We start from the raw sequence: 17,296 nt of genomic DNA on the forward strand, positions 1-17,296 counted from the left end.
AGACTCTTAACTCTCTTTTTTTTAAAGGAAGTTTTTAGCATTTGTGATTGCAGAGAAAAGCTTGAAAATGTGATGCCTAAAAGCTCAGAAACCAGAAGGCAAATAAAAAGAAACCAGCATATATTATTGTTTTTTAAAACTCATGAGGGCCTGACTCATTGTTTAAGGGCCTGACCCATGATTTTTGAACACCTGGGGTCAGCAGTATTTGGGCTGAGGGTATCCGCGGGATTTCTCCCTTAAACACAAGTAAGGGGAGAGTGATCTCCCCACAAAAGGAGAGGTTCAAGAAGCAGGAGCATATGTTAGGGCTCCTAACTATGGATTTCAATGAGAGAGACAAGATAGGTGAGGTAATATCTTTCATTGGACCCAACCAGACCTGAAAAAGAACTCTGCGTAGCTTGAAAACTTGTACCTTCCACCAACAAAAGTTGGTCCAATAAAAAATATTACCTCACCTACCTTGTCTCTCTCATTCCCTGGGACCAACATAGCTACAACAACATTGCGAACCACTATGGATTAATTTCAATGGAATTTAGGAACCTAAATACCTTTGTGGGTCTAGAATCTTGGGAATTCATTAGAGAAATTGTGTAACTAATTTGGAAGTGTGGTGCAGAACAAGTTAGCAGACTATGGAGTAAGTAATTAGACAGAGATGGAGACCGTGGTTTGGCCCGGCCTGTCATCAGACTACCCTGTGACAAAATCACAAGGTACATCTTAGATTGGACCCCAGCTGGAGGGAAGAGAAAGCATGGAGGACATGGGATGACCTATCGAAAAGGACGCTGCTGTCATGGAGACAATTTACGATGGAGTCAGACATCTTGCTCCGGACAGACAGCAGTGGGAAAAATAGGTTGCCTCCTGTGCACAGGAGACTAAGGCCCGGTCTACTCCTGAAACTTAAATTGACCTCGCTACATTGGTAGGGCTGGGAAACATCTCATGCCCTGTGCGACATAGCTAGGTTCACCTAAAGCGAACTGTAGACGCAGGGGGGTTAACGGGGTGGATGTACTCCAGCAATGGGAAATTCCCTTTTCTGGCCCTGTAGTGAGTGTCCACGCTAAGGCAGGGCAGCAGCAGCCATGCCGCTGTAGCACTGGCAGCGTAGACATCCCCTCGGTGACCCTCACGCCCCGCTGTTGCGCCAGCAGTGTAGACGCACCCTCACTAATCCCTACTCCCCTTAGGTTCCTCCCCAGCCCCTGCCTCCTTTTCTGCCCTGTACTGGGGATGGATTTGGAGGCTTCTCCCTGTGGCCAGGGGCGGGGGGAACTGGCTCAGGGCCTCTTTAACCCGGAGGGGGGCGGAGGCGGGGACGAAGGGAGAGCGAGCCCCGAAGCACCCGGAACGGGAGTTTCCCGGCTCCTTGTTTCCCCCCGCCGCCGGGGGGGCGTTGCACAGGGACGGAACCAAGATGGCGGCGCCCTGCGCGGCACCTGCCGCCGCCGCTGCCCCCCCAGAGGGCGAGGAGGGGCTAGGGGGGGCTAAACCGAAGTCCCCAGCCGTGACCCCCCAGAAGATCCGGGAGCTGATAGACGGGGGGATCGCCCCGGAGGAGGCCAGCCAGGAGGGGTGAGCGGGGAGCGGGCGGGGGGGACCCAGCCGCTGCCCCCGATTCATCTCCCTTCCCCCCACCCTCCATCGCCACCCGCGCGTCGGTGCCGGGGGGAGGGGCGGCCTCAGGCCCCCCGGGGGCAGCCTGTTACAGCCCCCCTGGGTCACGGAGGCGATGGGCCCCAAACAGGCCCGGGGCCCCTCTCAAGCCAGGCTGGAAGGAGGGGCTCTGGGCGGCCCCGTCCCTCGCTGGGGCGGTGACCCTGGCAGAGGCGGGGGCAGCTGGGGCGCACGGTGAGCTGAGGCCTCTCATTTGCCCCCGCCAAAGACGGGCGCCTGGCTGCCCATCATTCGGCCCTGGCACCTTGGAGGAGGCCAGCGTTTTCCCTGGGGCGCCCCCCGCTTCTGCTATCCAACCCTTTCAAAAAGGGGAGCGGCCGCTGCCCGGTGTCAGGGAAATGAAGGGTGACACTCTCCGGCTCCCGGCGCGTTAGCCAGCGCAGCCCGCCCGTGGGCACGGGTCGGGTCGGACAAGCCTTTCTTTCCGCGGTGGCTGAATCTCAAGTGCAGTGCTTTCCCCATCGTGCATAAAAACGGACTCCCCGCCTGGCTAGATGTAAGCCTAGCTCTGGTTATGGGCGGTGAGGAAGCGTAGGAGCTGAAGATGGGCCCGCAGGTTTTTGGCACATGTGTGTTTGTGGTATCTTTCAACGGTGACCAAGAACGGGTGGAGTGGGCAAGGTTTCAGAGAGAATGTTACAAGTGCAGGTTTGGCCAAAAGTGAACTTTCAATTGGCGACAACATCCAGGAGGTGAAGTCAACCTGTCAGGCTCTGATGTGGAACTGGGTGGAGGCTCACAAATGAAGAAGGTTAGTAATTCACCAGAGAAAAGACTGTGGTTGAAAGCATCTAGCAAGAAAAACATAAAGGGAGAAGAGGACCAGACAAGGGACCTCTCACACGGGGAGGAGGAAGACCTACCCAAGGAGATGTAAAAGGGAAAATTAGAGAAATACGAGGAGACTCAGGAGAGGCCAGAGTTACAGAAGCCAAGGGAGCACTAGATTTTAGGAAGGAAGGTGTGATTTGATGGTGTTAGAAGCATCAAAGGCTCAGTCAAGGCCTCTGGATGCTATTATTAGGAAATATTAAGTAAGAAAGTCACACTTTTTCTTTAATGGTGTGTCTCAGTCTTTTTTCCACCCCAAGAGCTAATGCAGCCTGGAGCTGGGAACAGAACCAAAGTCATCTTGCTCCCAGCCTTGTGTGCTATCATAGAAGTGTAGGACTAGACGGGACCTCGAGAGGTCATCTAGTCCAGTCCCCTGCACTCAATACTAAGTAGTAGCTAGACAATTCCTGACAGGTATTTGTTTAACCTGTTCTTAAAAACCTCCAATGGTGGAGATTCCACCACCTCCCTAGGCAATTTGTTCCGGTACTTAACTACCCTGATAATTAGGAAGTTTTTCCTAATGTCCAAACTAAATCTCCCTTGCTGCAATTTAAGCCACTCAGTCATGCTGTTCCATAACAAAGTTCTCAGATTTGGTATCAGTTTTTCATATTACTTCACCAGATTTGGAAAAGAGGAGAGGGGAGGAAACCATCCAGGCAAATGCATATCACCAGCTGCTAATGATCAGTGTCAGGAAACTGAGCACTGATGGTTGGTACACATCTTTGTTCCACTTTCTCTTAACTGGCCTTTGTTTTGTTAACGCTTCTTAGAATCTGGGATTTGTAGGGTTTTGGAAGAAACTTGTTTTGAGATTAAGCTTGAAGGATGAGATGGCAGAGGTGTTATGGACTCATTAGTGTAGTATGCATTTTTCTAGTATGTTAATGAAATCTTATCAAGAGGGCAAAGGTATTTTGCTTGGTGACCTGTTGCTTTATTTTAGAAAGGACACATCTGCCTGGTCAGAATCAACTAATGGATCTTCACAGACAGATGCTCTTCCTTTTGAGGCAAATAGTAAAGAAGCCTTCTTCAGCAGAGTAGAAACGTTTACTATATCCTTTTTGGTGTTGAGCTTTCTGTATCAAAGGCTGACCTACCCACATACTCCCCCCCCACCCCAAAATCAACCCAGAATCTTTCCTGGCAGTCAGCCCCTAAGTGTCTCTTTTGACCCAGCCATTCCATTTCTTATGAAGTGGAGAAGGTGACCTTCAATAAAGCCCCAAATGAATCATTTGGATGGCCTTTAGCTGAATACAGTTGGAATGTATCTATACTGTTGTCCTTAACGTGAGCACTCTTTGAAGTGGGCAGGCAAACCTCATGAGCTGTCCCCCCTGATATGTGCTAAATACGGATGGACCAATATAGAGAGTGACATGCTGAAGTGTTCTAGCTGCCAGGCCTTCCTCTGCGCAACCTTGCAGCTGGCATTTGACTTCAAGAAGTGTAAGTACAGCAGCATCTCGGTGCGGATGATTGTTTTGTTCCTAATTTTGAAATAAACTAACGATTTCAAATCAAAGGGCCTAGAAGCAGGCACCTAAATCCATACTTAGGCATCTACATTTTCCCTGGAAGCTGTTGGTATTTGGTATCTCTGAAAATGGAGCTGCTTGTTTAATGCACCTATGTTTAAAAAGATCCTTGGGTTTTAAAGATTGTAAAACCTCCTGCTAGAGGGCATCAACCAACCTCTACTAGTGGGGGTTAGGTACCAGTGTGGGAATGGAGAGCGTGACAGAAGATAAAGCAGGGCAGGGAGGAATTAGTGTGGTGCCCAGTCGAGTTATCTGCAGGGAAGAAGAGCTGGTGGGCTGGGGAGTATGAGGCAGTCTGCCCCCAAGGGGAAGGGGTCTGTATAGGACATGGGGGAAGGAAGGGGAGGTGGTTTAAATTGAGATGTTAATACCAGCAGTAAGTAACTTTGCAGGGTTTCTGAGGGCAAGGTTTGTATGCAGCCATCCATGCAAATATCAGTCAGAATGACAGCCCCATAGACATTAGAGCTACGGACACCCTGTTAGCTCTCCTCCACCACCCCTCTGCCAGGACGGTGTCTTCTCCTGAGCTCTGCTCCAATGAGATTGAAATGTCCCCTGCGCTTCCCGTGGAAAATTATTCTGCAGCTTCCTAGCTCTCGGTGCTTTTTGCCTTTCAGATAAGGAAAGGTGTGCAGAGTTGAAGAAAGCTTTGTGTACTGCGCATGAGAAGTTCTGTTTCTGGCCCGACAGCCCCTGCCCAGGTAAGTCATTTTCTTCCTTTCTAGTCTTGGTCCCCCCTCTTTTTGTATTAGCTTTCTCAAAGCATTGCCTTCAGTAGCACCTACTTTCAGGGCTGTTAAATTCCCTTTCTGCAGAGAGAGATGACTGTTAAAAAAGGATTGAATGACTCGGGGCATTTGTACAGGGGTTAGAGAATTTATCTTCTTTAAAGCCCTTGCTTCACTAGGAAATTGATCCCCTTTTCAGCAATGGATCAGGCTTAAAGCTGACCTGAAAAGCAAAAAAAAAAAAAAAGAGTAGGTCTGTGCTCTCTTTTTTTTTGCTTGGCCTTTTAATGGCACTAAACCCCTTATTTTTAGTTTGGCATCACTGGTCCTGTTCTCTCTCTCTCCTTCTCCCTCCCTCCCTCCTCCTCCTCCTCCTCCTCCTCTCCCCCGCACCCTGTGAAATGATGAGCGGTCAGGGAACTGCATCGAAACTGAAGCCTCCTGCTTTTTGCTTTTTAATAGATCGCTTTGCCGTTTTACTGGTTGATGAGCCCATAGCCCTGGTCAGTGACTTCCTGGATCGCTTTCAAAGCCTGTGTCAGCTAGAACTTCAGCTGCCCTCCCTGAAACCAGAGGATCTGAAAAATATGGTGAGTTTGCGTTCACCGTCGGGGAAAGTGCGGAGTCCGGTGAAAGAGCCTGTCATGCTGGCACTCTATAAATCCCTATAAAAGGGACAGTAAGGTTGAGAACTCGGAAGCCAGGAAAAGCTAAAGTGAGAGTTGCCTGAGTAACCTTAGCTCTGCCCTTTGCGCATGCAGCATCATGTTTTTATAATCTGCAACCTCAACAGTCTCTTAACAAAGATTTTTGTATGGCATTTCCTACAGTTTTTTAAAGACGGTTTTAAAAATTGCAACCACTCATTACACAGTTTGGGGAGGCGGCCCCCAAAAGTGGATTTGCATGTCTCTGAGTTGCAAACGTGCATGAAGTTGTCAGCAGCCTCAGGTTCCCACCGCATCATGTGGAAACATTTCACAGGAAGGAGACCGTGGCTTCTCTTTGTACAGCATGCCCTTATCTACAGAGGAAAGGTGGCCAGGCCTACCTGCAGACCCTCACCTCAGTAACAGTTACATACATACATTAATCAGTGAAGTGTCCTTAGCCAGGAAGTAGCATCCAGCCTTGTCTTGTTAGCTGGATGGTAATTTTAAAATAGAGCAACCAGAAAGTAGCAGCCTATGAACTCTTGCCTTAGGTTTAAAAGCCATAAGGGCGTAGACAATAGGTGATGCCAAGGCAATAGGGCATTGAACACCTTTCTGTATACCATGGTATCTAAAAAACAAAATAACCCACCTGTGTCCGTTCTAATGTTCTATTCTGAAAAGGGCCTCCCTAACAAAGGCACCCTGGGGCTCCTTCCTCATTGTGTCTCAGTCAACCCCCATCAATGGACTCAGTTTACACACCACCCTTTGGGATCTGAGAGTCAAGCTGGGTTCATTCTGACTCATGCATCATTGCCAGTAATGAAGATTCTGCTGGCCACATTCCACTCTCCATTTCACCTGTGCAGCCTTATGTGGCGGTAGAGGTTAGTCCAGCGATCAGAACTTAGTTGATGATTCTGTTGATCATGCATGAGGTAGGATAGACTCTGTCCCCCCTCTGTGTGGGTTCTGACGAGCTAACAGGAGTAGAAACTTGCAGTGGTCACTAAAGTCAGCAGCTCTGATTCTGAAAACACCCCGGGAACCCATCTGAGGAGTAGGAAGATGACATTTTTTCCATAGTTCCTTTCCTGATTGCAGCATTATTGTAATTTATTTCTACTACAGTAGTATGGAGATCAGAGCCCCACTATGCTAGGTGCTGTACAAATAGTAAAAGACAGTCTTCGCTCCACATATGTCTCTTGTATTGAAACTCTGGCCCTGTCTACACTTACCTCCAAGATTCGGCAGCAGTCGACCGGAGTTACGCAAGCTACGCAAAAAACTTGCATAACTCCTGTCGACTTCTCTGCTTCTCTTCTGCACACTGTCTTCACTGCACTGCGCCGATGGGAATTGCATTCATGTCGACGCAGCGCTACGCCACTTGTGAAGGTGGTCTTAATACATCTATTTCTGGATCGACTGAGCGGGTCTTCGTTGACTGCTCAGTCGATCCAGAGAAATCGATCTGATGGCGGCGAATTTGCCGCTGTCAGTGTAGACTTAGCTTCAAGCACAAGATATGGCTCGTGAAGTCCCAGACCATGACTGAATCGTGTGTCCTTTGCAGTCCTTGACAGAAGATAAAATCAGCCTTCTCCTGCATCTGATTGAGGAGGAACTTGAATGCAAAACCGAAGGGGAGAAAACTCCAGTGAAACTGGGCTCCGACATCTTTCAAGTGCATGTCCCTGCTTGCATTTTGGCCCTCTGTGGTTGGGCTTACAGGTCAGTAGGTGACTAATATCTGATGGTGAGAGCTAAAATACTGTTTGTAAATATCACACACACGCTCCAAAATGTAGGTAGCATTTCACAGTAATTTGCTATGAAACCTGTCAGAAACTGAGGAGGATGGAGCACAAAGCACTGTCCTCTCCAGTATTGCCTCTCCAAAGCCTGAGCTTCCAGTTTTTAAAAAGTGCCCGTCTCTGGCTGTTACGGTTGCAAAAGATAACCTCCGAAACAATGAAGTGAGGGAACTGATGCAGAGATTGACCTTTGAGTTTGCTCATCAAAACATGAAAGAGAGAAAATGAAGGAGCAGCAAAGAGCTAGCTGTGGTGTGTGTGCAGATGGTGTATAGATTAAAACATGCAAGTGCATGCATGGTGGAGGTGTGCGATTGCTTTAGTTTCCCAGACGTGGGGGCTCAGCTTTCAGAAGTTTGGGGAACACTGAGTGAAATGCTTAATTTATCAGATATGTGTACGTGTGTTCTAAAACTCACTATCAGTTTTGAGGAATTGCCTAGATTAGCTGCTGACTTCATCCTCACCCTGCTCTACCCTGCCTCCCACACACAGCCCTACGTCAGGATCCATGCTTCTCCCGGTGATCACGTGTTCCCGCTGCATGAGGAAGGTGGGGCTGTGGGGTTTCTATCAGATTGAGTCTTCCATGCCCGAGTCGGACTCTTCATTTGAACTCAGCAGCACGCCCATTGAGGGGCGCTCCGACCGCACCCCACTGGTGCCCATGTCTCCCCGCAGGATGATCACGCGGAGCCAGGACACGACGTTTCCTCCGGGCTCGGAGCAGGTACAGTTTGCCTCTGCCAGTTGGAGAGGTCCCTCCAAGTTTCTCTGGGAAGGAGGTTTGGAGAGAGATGGAGACACTTAGCAAATCTGTGTATGCTGAAGCCTGTGGCTGTGTGAAAAGATCTGTGATTGCTATGTGTATAAGACCTTCATGGCGCTGTATTTACTATCCCAACTTAAGATGTGCTGTCTGTATAGATCTCATTCTGTGTCCTAGGGAAAGATAAATGCCTAGGCCAGCATGATGGTCTAGTGACAGCTCCATGGGTTACCACTCATTGGAGCTCAGTTTAGGACCTGCAAGTGACCCTGGAGCCATCTGAGCTGGCAGAAAAGATGGGCGGGTTCACCACGGTGTGGTGACCTCCCCTTTCCTTTGGCCCACTGAAGACATCACTGACTGCAGAAAGATGTAACCAGCCCTCCACCAGCAAGTTGGTTTGCTGCGTAGATCTGAAATGAGAACATCCCTCTTGGGAACGTTAAAGCAACGTTATCAAGTCGTTTAAGGCCAGAAAGGGACTTGCCTTAGCCCTGTTGTAATCCTGATGGAAAGTAGCCTCCAGATGCCACTTGATGGGAATGGCTCATCGGGGGAGGCATTTTTCTGAGAGATTAAATCTCCCAAACAGCCACTGTCCTGTCCCGTTGCTAGAGAAGAAGCTGGGCTCGGTTGTAATGAACATGCAGGGGATGATTTATTGAGGCCACTGAACGTGGACAAAACCCAGCAGTTTTCTCTGACTCCCAGCTCCAGAAACTAAACCTAGCCCATGCTGCATAATCCCATGGCTCTCCCTAAATTCTGACCTGGGCTCTGCAGTTTGGGAAGGTGCTACTGGCTATCTTATAGCACCATGCTCTGCAGCTACTCCAGATTTGCACCTTTGTAACTGGGATCAGAATCTGGTCCCAGGTGGGTACCTGTGGTGGATATCTGATTTACCACACAGTAGGTGGCAGCATCCTTTTGCCATTCCCTCCCGCAGTAAAGATGACTCCTTGTTGATCAAGATCTGCAGACATGAGCATTCTTTCCAGTGGAACCTGTTTCTGATTCCCAAGCACCAGGCATCTCTGCAAGCTGGTTATTGATATCTTTCTGCTAGTGTGTGCACTCAGTGTTGAACTAGTCTCCTCAAGGCTTCAAGGCAGCTCTCCCTCAGCCTGAGTTCTGCGATGCTGCCACGTTTTCAAGCCCTTGGATTGAAACAGCAGGGGCAGCAATCTCGCTGCTTTTATGGGGCAACCCCCTGCAGGCCCTCCTTTCTTCCCTCTCCTGTGGGATAAAAGAGATCTGCGGCGGCGTTATCAAGGCCAAGTTCACAGCGCAGCCCCAGCTTTGCTGCTGCAGAGTAACGGGGGATGAAGCTGCAAAAACAGCAGGACTGAAGGATTTCATTATAAATCAGGGAGCTTCATATACTGTGAACACTGATCTCTCTCACCCATGCAGATTTCTGAAGCCAGGTCCATGGGAGAGACCATTGGGGAAGAGGAGGAAGGGGTTATTTCTGTCTGTTTTTAAAGGGAACACAGTGCTAGTGAGAGGTGCTGGCTGAAGGCCCCACAGGCTGGAATTCCCTTTCTCTGCTGCCCAAACTTTCCAAAGTGGTCATTGATTGTCTCCATTTTTGGGTTACCTTAGGCCAGGCTTTCAGAAGTGCTGAGCGCCCGCAGCTCTCAGTGACTCACTCGGAGCTGTGTGTCTGCACCAGTGAGAATCCGCCCCCCTGGGTCTCAGAAATCCAGGCACCTAAACCAATGCTGCTTTTGAAAATGTCCACCTCTGAACTATTTTTATTTATAGACACTTCTGGGGCGTTCAAGGTCCTGCAGTGAGTCGGGAAGAGAACTTCCCCAGCTCCCCTGACACCCCAGCAAGCACACACCCCATCATCCCAGAGCTACCCCCTAAAACTTCAGTGTGAGAAGCAGGCTAGGTCTAGTTTTAGATTAGTCCAAAGTGGAGCACAGGATCTGGTCCAAGAGGTGACTATAGCTGAGCCACTTGGTAATAGGGACCATAACATAATAAAATTTAACATCCCTGGAGGGGGATGGGAAGACACCAAAGCAGCAGCCCACCACAGTAGCATTTAATTTCAGAAAGGGAAACTACCCAAAAATGTGGAAGTTAGTAAAACAGAAATTAAAAGGTACAGTGCCAAAAGTGAAATCCCTGCAAGCTGCATGGAAACTTTTTAAAGACACCATAATAGAGGCTCAATTTAGATGTATACCACAAATTACAAAACATCGTAAGAGGACCAAAAAAGTACCACCATGGCTGAACAACAAAGTAAAAGAAGCAGTTGGAGGCAAAAAAGCATCCTTTAAAAAGTGGAAGTTAAATCATATTGAGGAAAACAGAAAGGAACATAGAATCTGGCTGGTGAAGTGTAAAAATATAATTAGGAAGGCCAAAAATAATCTGAAGAACAACTAGCCAAAGACTCAAAAAATAACAGCAAAATGTTTTTTTAAGTACATCAGAAGCAGGAAGCCTGCTAAACACCCAGTGGGGCCACTGAATGATGGAGGTGCTAAAGGAGCACTCAAGAAAGATAAGGGCCATTGCGGAGACACTAAATGAATTCTTTGCATCAGTCTTCACGGCTAAGGATGTGAGGGAGATTCCCAAACCTGAGTCATTCTTTTTAGGTGACAAATCTGAGGAACTGTCCCAGATTGAGGTGTCACTAGAGGAGCTTTTGGACAAATTGATAAATTAAACAGTAATAAACCACCAGGACCTGAAGGAACTCAAATGTGAAATTGCAGAACTACTACTGTGGTATGTAATCTAACATTTAAATCAGCTTCTGTTCCAGATGATTGGAGACGCCAATTTTTTTAAAAAGGCTCCAAAGGCGATCCTGCCAATTACAGGCCGACAAGCCTAACTTGAATACCAGGCGAATTGGGTGAAACTATATAGTGAAGAACAGAATTATCAGACACATTGATGAACACAATATGGTTGCGGAAGAGTCAACATGGTTTTTATAAAGGAAAATCATGCCTCACCAATCTATTAGAATTCTTTGAGGGGGTCAACAAGCGTGTGGACAACGGTAATCCAGTGGATATAGTGTACTTAGATTTTCAGAAAGCCTTTGGCAAAGTCCCTCACCAAAGGCTCTTAAGCAAAGTAAGCTGTTATTGGGTAAGAGGGAAGGTCCTCTCCTGGTTCAGTAGCTGGTTTAAAATATAGGAAACATAGGGTAGGAATAAATGGTCAGTTTTCAGAATGGAGGGAGTTAAATAGTGGTGTCCCCCAGCGGTCTGTACTGGGACCAGAACTGTTCAACATATTCATAAATGATCTGGAAAAAGGGGTAAACAGTGAGGTGGCCAAATTTGCAGATGATACAAAACTACTCAAGATAGTTAAGTCCAAAGCAGCCTACGAAGAGTTACAAAGGGATTTCACAGAACTGGGTGACTGGGCAACAAAATGGCAGATGAAATTCAGTGTTGATAAATGCAAAGTAATGCACATTGGAAAACATAATCCCAACTATACATATGAAATGATGGGGTCTAAATTAGCTGTTGCCACTCGAAATAAATCTTATAGTCATTGTGGATAGTTCTCTGAAAACATCCACTCAATGTGCGGAGGCAGTCAAAAAAGCTAACAGAATGTTGGGAATCATTAGGAAAGGGACAGATAATAAGACAGAAAATATCATATTGCCTCTATATAAATCCGTGGTATGCCCACATCTTGAATTCTGCGTGCAGCTCTGGTCTCCCCATCTCAAAAAAGATATATTGGAATTGGAAAACATAAAAAAGAGCAGCAAATGATGAGGGGTCTGGAACAGCTTCCATATGAGGAGAGACTAATAGAACTGGGACTTTTCAGCTTGAAAAAGAGATGTCTAAGGGGGATATGACAGAGGTCTATACAATCATGACTGGTGTGGAGAAAGAAAATAAGGAAGTGTTATTTACTCTTTCCCATAACACAAGAACTAGGAGTTACCAAATGAAATTAATGGGCAGCAGATTAAAAACAAACAAAAGGCAGTATTTCTTCACACAACGCACAGTCAACCTGTGGAACTCCTTGCCAGATGATGTTGTGAAGGCCAAGACTATAACGGGGTTCAAAAAAGAACTAGATAAGTTCATGGAGGATAGGTCCATCAGTGGCTATTAGCCAGGATGGGCAGGGATGCAAAACCATGCTCTGAAGTGCCCCTAGTCTCTGTTGCCAGAAGCTGGGAATGGGCGATGGGATTCATTACTTGATAATTGCCTGGTCTGTTCATTCCTTCTGAAGCAGCTGGCACTGACCACTGTTGGAAGACAGGACACTGGCCTAGATGGACCATTGCTCTGACCCAGCATGGCCTTTTTCATGTTATGTTCTAGGAGTGTCTAGTTGCACAGCAATGTACTGTCCCTTGGGGGGGAAGGTCTGAGATGAAAACTAAGTCTCACTCTTTCATAGATTTATAGATTCCAAGGCCAAAAGGCACCATTGTGATCATCTGGTCTGACCTCCTATATAACACAGGCCAGAGAATGGCCCTAAATTAATTCCTAGAGCAGATCTTTTAGGAAAACATCCCATCTTGATTTAAAAATTGTCAGTGATGGAGAATCCGCCACGACCCTTGGGAAGGTGTTCCCGTGGTTAATTACCCTCACTGTCAAAAATGTATGCCTTCTTTCCAGTCCAACTGTTATCTTCATCTTCTAGCCATTTAATCCCTGTGATGGGGGAATCTCTCACAAGCTCTGGCCAGGAGTGACCCCACTGCCTGCTTTGGGAATAGCATCGAAGTGCTTCACCCTGAGTTGTATCCAGGCCTCCTAGGTTGCTGAGGCAGCTTTTGCAAAGCCTGAGGGGTGGGGAGAGTCCCCTTTGTTCGAGGGCCCTAGCGTTTTTTTGAGGTGTGGGGATGCTAAATGCTGTTGTTTGCTCAGGAAGTCTGAAGGCTAGAGGGATTCAGATACCTGGGGATGAACGTGGGATAAATCCTAGGTTGTTCTGTGGTACCCATGTAAACGCTCATTACCCTGGGGGCAGGTAATTGCATTTTTACAATCGCATGCCTTAGGACAATCACTTACATTGCTGCAAATTAACTGGGCGTCGATTCTCATTGAATTTCGATTAAGTGCTGAAACCCCTGCCCCCGGGCACAGCGCCACCTCCAGTGGAGGAGGAAGCACTGCATCTAAGCTCAGTGCAGCACTTCCACCTCTCCTGCAACAATGCTGGCACCAGGAGAAGAAGCCTCAGCAGGGCCTTGCGGGTGGAAGGCTAGGGCAGCCAGCGGTGTTTCTTATGGGCAAGGGCTTTCGTCCCGCACACATGGGTATTTTCAGGCCAGTTGTCTGGGGCCAGCCCTGGGAAGGTGCGCTCAGAACAAAGGTCTCACCAAATGCCTAGGGTCTCGTCAGGCTGAGCTTGGGTAGGGCTGGCTGTGTGTGGATGGGTTGTATGGGGTGAGACAGGCTCACAGGCGAGCGATGGGCCAGCCGCTACAGTGAATCTCCTCCCTGCAGTGACTGAGTCAGTATTCAGAGCTGGGGTGAGTAGGTAAAGGCCTGAGGACCTCCAGTGCTTCAAGAGAGCAGGCCTCTTCTCCAGCAGTGGAGCAAGTGCTGGTGAGCGCAGGAACTTCGCCAGCTAGCGCTGTCCATCAGGAGCTAACTCTTCCCTCCCTCCCCTTCCCAATGGCAGCACGAGAAGAGCCCGTCCCCCGTGACAGCCCGTATGCGGAGCTGGGATTGCTCCGGCCTCGTGGAGCGGGCCGAGCCGGAGCCAGCGAGCCCCTCGCCAAGGAGCCGCCCGGTAACCCGCAGCATGGGGCAGGGGGACAGCGTGGAGGTGCCATCCAGCCCTCACAGGAGATCCAAGCGGGCGCGCCTCTGCTCTTCCAGTAGTTCGGTGAGTGCCCAGGACCGCGCCCGGGGGGCTGAGAATGAATGAGCGGATTCACCAGTTGGAGACCACCTGCTGCACCTGGTGTGGACGTTGCAGCTGATCCAGCTGAATGGCCCTCTCTGGGGAGACCACACTGGAGGGGCTCTGTCTGAGGAAGAGTAGCTTGTTACAGGCAAGCCAGCATCTCTGCTGGCTCTGCCCCCCTCTGTCACGTGGGACAGTGGTGAGGTCCCATTACAGGACAATCCAGCACAACCTTGTCTCCGCTCACCCTTTCTGCCAGCCCTCACTCTGTTGCCTTGAACTGACTGCGTGAATTGTTTATTCCATGTAAATACAGAGGTTCTTCTCTCAAGAACCCAGGTCAGGTTTTCCCTGCTGCTGGCGAAGTCTTTGCAACTTGCTTCCTTTTCCATGGGTTGCTCTGTCCTAGGTGCGCCCCCTGAAGCAGCGAGGACATCACACCCGCTCTCCGATTAGTTTCTATCTTGCTATCCAGCCTGGGGACGTTACACCCTCTGCCTCTTCTCAAATCTGGCAAAGTGAGATCCTTTTGCAGGCCCAGGATGGAGCAGGAGGGTGGGAACCGCTAGGTTGTGGTTTGAATCCAGATCGACCTGGTTGGGAGGGGAAGTTGCTCTCATCTGGTGGCCTTTGTGTAATGAATTGGGGTCATGGAGCAGTGTCCTTGCTGGGGGAACAGGTGTTGAAGCACCATCCTCGCAATTCATTTGCTGCCTTAAGCCTCAACAGATAAGCCATGGACACCCTCTAAAGATCTCCCCTCCAGCTCAGGGCTGACGTGTACTAATGAGAAATCTGAGAGAGCTGCTACAAAGCCCACCAACCTGGCTTCTTTCCCTGGAGTTGTCAAATACTTTCCCCGGGGACAGGCTGCGGGGTGGAACCTGCCCTTCTCCAGACAGCCGTGGAGCTGAACTACACCCGTGTTCTGGTGCTCTGCTGTTCTCTGCTGCCTGGGAGAGGGTCCCTGAGCCTGGCTATGGCGGCTGGAATTGGGGCTGATTTTAAATCAATGTCGGACTGTGGCTCTTTAAAACAAGGCGTCATTAGACCCATTCTCCTCTTCTCTCCCTGCAGGATACTTCCACCAGAAGCTTCTTTGATCCCAGCTCTCAGCACCGTGACTGGTGCCCCTGGGTCAACGCAGTGCAGGGGAAGGACGTCTCGGCGGACTCTAGTGACCAGTCGGAGCTGACGTCTGGGAGGGCAGAGCCTGGCTGGCGGGTGGTGCTGGATGTTCTCCTTGACGCCAGGAAATCCAGCCGACCGGCTGACACAGAATCTGGGGTGAGAGCTCTAGCAATTGAGATCCCAACCTTGAAACCCACCTCAGTCTTCGATCTCCCAAGTGCCTACTCCAGTTTGCTCCCAACTTTGCATTAAAATTCTACCTTGGGCTGAGATCCTGCCTACAAAATTTGGGGCAGCTTGGGTCTGATCCGCCAGGAAGGGTTTTGATTGCCAGTAGGCCTGGCTGGCACTGGTTGGCTGGTGTCTACGGGCCCATCGTCCGTTCTTCAGTTCCCCAAACCCACTGAGTCAGATTGCCCCGGGCCTGTCAGTGAAAAATTAGCTGGAAATGGAAGGATCCATCTGCAAAGAACTTACACAGGCGGAGTCAGGTGAGTCTGTCTGTCTATGAGTCTATCTGGACAGTGTCAGAGGTGCTGAAGATATTTACAGCAACCCCCCTTGTACAACACACGTGCGTATATAACTACACCATGTCCGAGAGGGACTGTCAGCGTAGCTATGAATGGATGCTAGTCTCTACTTCTAGAGAAGGTTGAATCTAGCTTGCCGTTAGAAGCCTAATTTTGACATCACTACCTCTATCTTAGCCAAAACTGGACCAAGCTGCCCCGAAAGAGAAGGCATCATTTGTCTGTTTTACTCCCCCGGGAACTCCTGTGTTATAGAATGACATTTGTTCTAGGTTGGATGGACCGGGGAGGGGGTGGTTTCAGCATTCGTCTTTGAAGATTCAAGCGATTTGTATTATGGGCATGATTGCTGGGTGTCTGTTCTAGATGTGCCATGTCTGGGCAAGCCTCTGCAAGCCATTACAGATTGACACACACTTAGCAGAAGGCTTTGTGTCAGACCAAGCATGGTGGTGAGAGCCCAGGGCTGGGAGACAGGAGATCTCTGTTCTATTCCTGGCCCCGTTCCGTGCCTCAGTTTCCCCTTCGGTAAAGTGGGGTTATCTAATGGTAAGGGTCAGTGTCCGCAAAGCGAGTGTGACCCTTGGATGCAAGTGCCAGTGGTTCTCTCCTGTAGCGCTTTCTCTGCCTGTCCCCTCTCCTATAGCTTTCCAGGTGGGCCGTAGGGGTGTGACTCCCTCCTTGAGTGACTTGACCTCTGATTGTCCCCGGGTTTCCTTCTGGTTGCAGAGCCTCTCGGTGAAATCCTGTAAGGTGTTCCGGATATTCCGGCAGTGGGAAGCCACGTGCGCCTCCTGAAGACGCTCGGCCCCCGTCGGGGGAACGCCTGCCACCTGGGCTGCCTAGGGTTGGGTTAGAGAGAGATCTGCTCTTCGGTCACTTCTCAGGCAGCTCCTGGAGACGCTCACGGCCTGGCGAGCAATGGGAGCCCTTTCCCGGGGGATGCAGGTAATTTGGGGGTGCCCAAAGCTTGGTGTGAAGGCCACACTTGGTCCTTGCTGTAAACCGTAGCCCACGACCGGTTGATTTGAAACCCCGGGCGAGCGTATGGGCACATTCGCCGAAGCCTGCACCCTCCTCGGAAGTTGCCACTGCAGCCCTCGGAGCCACCAGCTTTGGACAGCCGCACGCCGGGCCTGCCTCTCCCCAGCCTCCCGCCGGAGCAGGATCCCTGCAGGGAGGATCTCTGCTGTCAAGGACCTACGTCCATTTCATCGGTTAGTTCCTCACTGCACGGTGTACAGGGGCTTGTGAGCCAGAACCCTGCTGGCTTGGGGAGTGATGCCAGGTGCTAATAAAATCTTTCATTGTGTTTTTTTCTTAGGGCTTGTCTTCACTCACCTCGGCGATTCGGCGGCAGTCGACCGGAGTTACGCAAACTACGCAAAAAACTTGCATAACTCCTGTCGACTTCTCTTCTGCGCGCTGTCTTCATTGCACTGCGCCGACGGGAACCGGCTTCCCCTCGACGCAGCGCTACGCCACTTGTGAAGGTGGTCTTAATACGTCGATTTCTGGATCGACTGAGGAGGTCTTCACTGACCGCTCAGTCGATCCACCTAAGTCGATCTGACGCCGCCGTCAGTGAAGACATAGCCGTAGCTGTCCGGGGCTCCTTCCTGCAGGGGTGGCAGGGCGGGATTAACTCTCCTATGGGCCCAGGGCTATTAGATTTTCTGGGG

General features: G+C 49.7%; 1 protein-coding gene across 1 annotated transcript; it reads left to right on the forward strand.

Annotated features, from left to right (window-relative positions):
- The first annotated feature begins 1,349 nt into the window (after positions 1 to 1,349).
- Positions 1,350 to 16,926, forward strand: ZC3HC1 (zinc finger C3HC-type containing 1). Its single transcript, XM_067534969.1, has 10 exons — positions 1,350 to 1,590; positions 3,479 to 3,590; positions 3,837 to 3,987; positions 4,700 to 4,783; positions 5,273 to 5,400; positions 7,046 to 7,203; positions 7,782 to 8,016; positions 13,723 to 13,929; positions 15,028 to 15,237; positions 16,344 to 16,926. Exons 1-10 carry the CDS (start codon positions 1,433 to 1,435, stop codon positions 16,410 to 16,412), a joined length of 1,512 nt encoding a protein of 503 aa, XP_067391070.1. The 5' UTR covers positions 1,350 to 1,432; the 3' UTR covers positions 16,413 to 16,926.
- Positions 16,927 to 17,296: the final 370 nt, after the last annotated feature.

Source organism: Emydura macquarii, unplaced genomic scaffold, assembly GCF_026122565.2.
Source record: "Emydura macquarii macquarii isolate MOO-44397 ecotype Brisbane River unplaced genomic scaffold, CSIRO-AGI_Emac_v2 contig_3470, whole genome shotgun sequence".
Lineage (NCBI taxonomy): Eukaryota > Metazoa > Chordata > Testudines > Chelidae > Emydura > Emydura macquarii.